Source organism: Echinops telfairi, unplaced genomic scaffold (assembly GCF_000313985.2).
Source record: "Echinops telfairi isolate 266 unplaced genomic scaffold, ASM31398v2 ScPeMD7_2573;HRSCAF=3158, whole genome shotgun sequence".
NCBI lineage: Eukaryota > Metazoa > Chordata > Mammalia > Afrosoricida > Tenrecidae > Echinops > Echinops telfairi.
The window spans coordinates 16,842,308-16,846,105 of NW_022106471.1; the positions used below are offsets into that span (position 1 = coordinate 16,842,308).

At 57.9% G+C, this 3,798-nt stretch overlaps 1 protein-coding gene across 1 annotated transcript in view; it reads right to left on the bottom strand.

The window, feature by feature from the left end:
- Nucleotides 1-3,798, bottom strand: part of EML6 (EMAP like 6) — a 188,246-nt gene that overhangs the window by 19,705 nt on the left and 164,743 nt on the right. The window contains exons 27-28 of the mRNA XM_045294098.1: nt 1,529-1,543; nt 9-17 (exon numbers count right to left, since the gene is read on the bottom strand). Coding sequence (XP_045150033.1) covers nt 9-17; nt 1,529-1,543 — 24 coding nt within the window. The remainder of the gene's footprint in view (nt 1-8; nt 18-1,528; nt 1,544-3,798) is intronic.

Genomic DNA, 3,798 nt, shown 5'->3' on the forward strand with positions numbered 1-3,798 from the left:
TAGATTACCTGGATCCCCTTGGAAGCAGCAGACAAAGGCAAGGGAGACACTCAGTACAGCTTGGAGTGGTGTCAGCACCCCCCTCTCATGCATAGCTGCCCCAGATGCAGGCGTCCTGCACGGCACATACATGCTTTGCGGCATGCCGGCACAGGCGGACACAGACATGATGGGGTGTACCCATCTACACATCCAGAAAGCCCCTTCCAGGGCGGGCATCTCAGGCAAGCTCTGCACTAACGTGCCTACAGACTGCCCGGCCTTGGCTCCCTGGAGAGGGTCTTTGTCAGAAGGCAACAGCCTGGGCCTGGACAGACATCCTGCAGGGGGTGTGGATTCCCAGTCAAGGCTGGCTCCTTGCTAATGGAGGCAAATGATCGGAGTGCTTCTTGCCTGCTTGTGTGTCCCCGAGTGTGTCCCCGCACATGTGCGCGCGCGTTTGCATGTGTGCGCGCGTTTGCATGTGTGTGTGTGCCCCTGTGCGTGTCCTTGAGTGTGTGTTCTTGCATGTGTGTATGCACGTGCCCTTGCGTGTTTGCAGTCTGGCACGTGTGTGCATGTCCTGGCATGTGTCCTTGCGTGCGTGTGCATGTGTGTGTGGCCTGGCATGTGTGTGTACATGTATGTCCTTGCACATGTGTGCATGTGGTGGCCTGACGCGTGTATGTGTGTGTACATGTGTGTGTGGCTTGGGATGTGTGTGCATGCATGCGAGCACTTGGGGAAAGAGAACAGGGGCCTTTATTGTCTCAGAAACTCTCAACCCAGTGGGCTATGTGGTGCCACGTGATAATGGGCTGCAGGGCATCACAGTCACCGTGGAAGATAGAGGAGCTTCATCTCCATAGAAACACCACCCCGGCTGATGTCACTGCCGCCAAATGGGGCACATTGGGGGGCGGGCTTTCGTCATGAGACACTTCCTTCACATTAATTATTGCTCCCGGGACATCTGCTCTCTCTTCTCTCAGTGGCTTTCACCCAAAATCTGCGGGCCTCTTTTACCTTCGGATGTGGAGGATGGGACAGGGGCAAGCCAGGGTCTGATGGGAGGTCAGGGGGCACACTAGACTTCCTGCAGGACCATACGGCATCGTGTGGGAGACTAAGCACGGGGCTCCGTTTCCAGGCACACACAGGCTGTATAATACGGGGTATTATACCAAAGGCTGTATCCTATGGGGGTATTACACGGTGCGTGTCGGTAGGGTATGCACACACGCATGGGCACGAGGTACGTCTATATACATGAGGCTGTAGATAGACACACACAGAGCTCGTAGGATGCTTTTCTCGTTTTTTCCACCTGGAAAAAGTAAAGCCACCCCTGAGCAATTCCGTACGTTCACAAGCACACGTTTGGCGGCTGCATTGCTCCGGAAGGGGAAAGGAGCGGGGCAGAAGGAAGGGACCTGCACTGCGGTGAATTCAGCGATGGCCAGGGCCCCGGTGTGTGCCGCCGTGTATTCTGCATGATGCTTGCTGCCCGTGGGCACCGAACCCCGGGCGCCCCCCGGTGCATACTTACTTGACAATTCCCTGCCTCCAAAGGAAAGCAAGTTAAAACACAACACAAGTATTAAAGGCTTCTTTTCATGCGCTGTGAACAGCGCTCGCAGCCTCAGACGTGGGAATAGCTGCCCAAAACATCAAACTCAGCCACGCTCAGGAGGGAGGCTTCCGCGGTTTTCGCCGCATCCAAATCCACCCGGATTCAGATGCCATCGGAAATGAGTCTGAAAAGTCCCGCCGAGGTGGGAACGAGCGCCAGGCCTGGGGACACCGTCTCCGTTTTCAGACCAGTCTAGCTGGTTGTGCCTAGTTGGCACATGACGGGAGGGGGGGCGCCACTGAGGGTTGGCAAGGAGCCCCTGAAGGCTGAGAGCTGGGGGCTGCAGGATTGGGGACAGGATAGTGGGAGAAGCAGGGACACAGGGACTTCTTGGGGGCAAGACCAATGGGCAGGAGGCTGCAGGAGAGCCCAGGAGTGGGGCATCAGGAGAGAGGGGGGCTGGCAGGCATGAGACCAGGAGAAGTTCTGCCGGAGAAGGTGCAGGAGGAAACCCGAGGAGGGGCCCTGGACTCAAGCATGTGGCTCGGTGTTGAGTCACGGGGCAGCCCTGCTCCTGCTCTGGGGCTGGAGGCTGCTAACGACCCCGCCCCCGCCCCCCGCCCAGTGAGCCCTGTCCCTCTGAACAGAACAGCCAGGACCTTCTGTAGGCAGGACCAAACTGCTGCCAGCCTACTCTCCAGCCTCCGGGTGAAGTGTTTCCAGGACACAGGCTCTCACCTCCCAGACCAGTGCCCGGGCTTTTGCCCCTCCTATCCCTCCCGGAGATGCTGGCTGGCAGAGGCAGGTGGAGCAGTGCATAGGGTGACCGGAGCGGCACAGGAGAGGGTTCAGAGCCAAGGCTTCTGGGTGATGGAGGAGGATGTTGAAAGTCAGTCACAAGCCAAGGAGATACAACACGAGAGGCGGCGCGACTGTGTGTGTGTGTGTGTGTGTGTGTCCCCAGAAAGAAAGCCTGCAATAGAAAGCCCTCTGCACAATCTTGATACAGAGTGGGCTGGCTGTGGGGAGACTCAGCTCCACTTAGCCAAGACATGCGAGCCTGAAGCAGCTCCAGTTTGCGCAGTCAGACGATGTTTAAAATGCCCTTGCCCGGCTCCCCACTTGTGCCAGAAGCTGCTCTGAGCCCCCAACCTTCCTCGGGAAAGGCAGTGGCCCTGGGCCCTGGTTTTAGGTGGGAACCAGTCCACGACCTGAAGCCTGTTTCAAAATCGTCTACGAACAAGACAGACGCCACCAGGGAAGGGCTCTGGGCTGTGGAACCTGCCTGGCCCGGACAGAACACCGTTCCTGCACTTGTGTGTTCCTCTGGGTTCAAACACCTTGACTTTCATCTGATTTCCAAAGGACAGGCTTTAAAGAGGGAGAGAGATTCGGACGATTGCTCTAGACAAGATCCACGTTTAGGACCAGTCTCCAAAGCCCTGGGTACTCTGCCCCCAACGGAAGGGCGCTGGATTCTATTCAAGTTGCTACGGTGTCTCCCGGGAGCATCCCCGGAGCTACTCGGTGGCAGAGTGGAGTTGAGGGCAGGAGAGGCAGGCAGGAGAACCCGCACAAAGAAACCCGCCGTCCTGAACTCGTTTCACAGTGGAGGTGGGTCCAGAGTTGGCCATCTGAGGGGAGGATCGAGGCCCGGAGGATGGGGTGGGGGCACTGGGAGGGCATGTGGGCAAGGAGTGGAGAAGCTGCTGCAGTTCTCCAAGGACGAGCGGGGAAGGCTGAGCGCTGCCTGTGGATGTGGAGCAGCTCATGGGAGTTGGGACTGACTGCAGGAGGGTTGCAGGAGGACATGCAGTCCGAGCTAACACCACGTGGCACCATGGCCCAAGGAGAAGACTCACAGGAAGATGGGCGTCTAGTTTGGGCACAATAAGATGTGGACACCTGTGGGATGGCTTCATGGTTGGGGGGTCCACCTGGGAGGCAGGGGGTGAACGCGGGGGAGATTATCAGGCGATGGGTGGGATGTGCGCTTGATCAGAAACCGGGTGTGGGGTGGAAATGAGGAAAGGAAAGTGAAATCCTAAGGACCGAGCGGCTGGGGGAGGACGCAGAGGTGGGACACAGAGAAGGAATACTTGGGGGAACGGGAGGCAGACCCTAGGAGCTTGTCTCAAAAAAGCGAGGGAGAGGAGAGCTACGCTATCTAACAGGGCAGCCACCGGCCGTGCACCGCTGGTGTTTGAGACGTGGCCGCTCCAAATTCAGATGTGCTGTCACTGTAA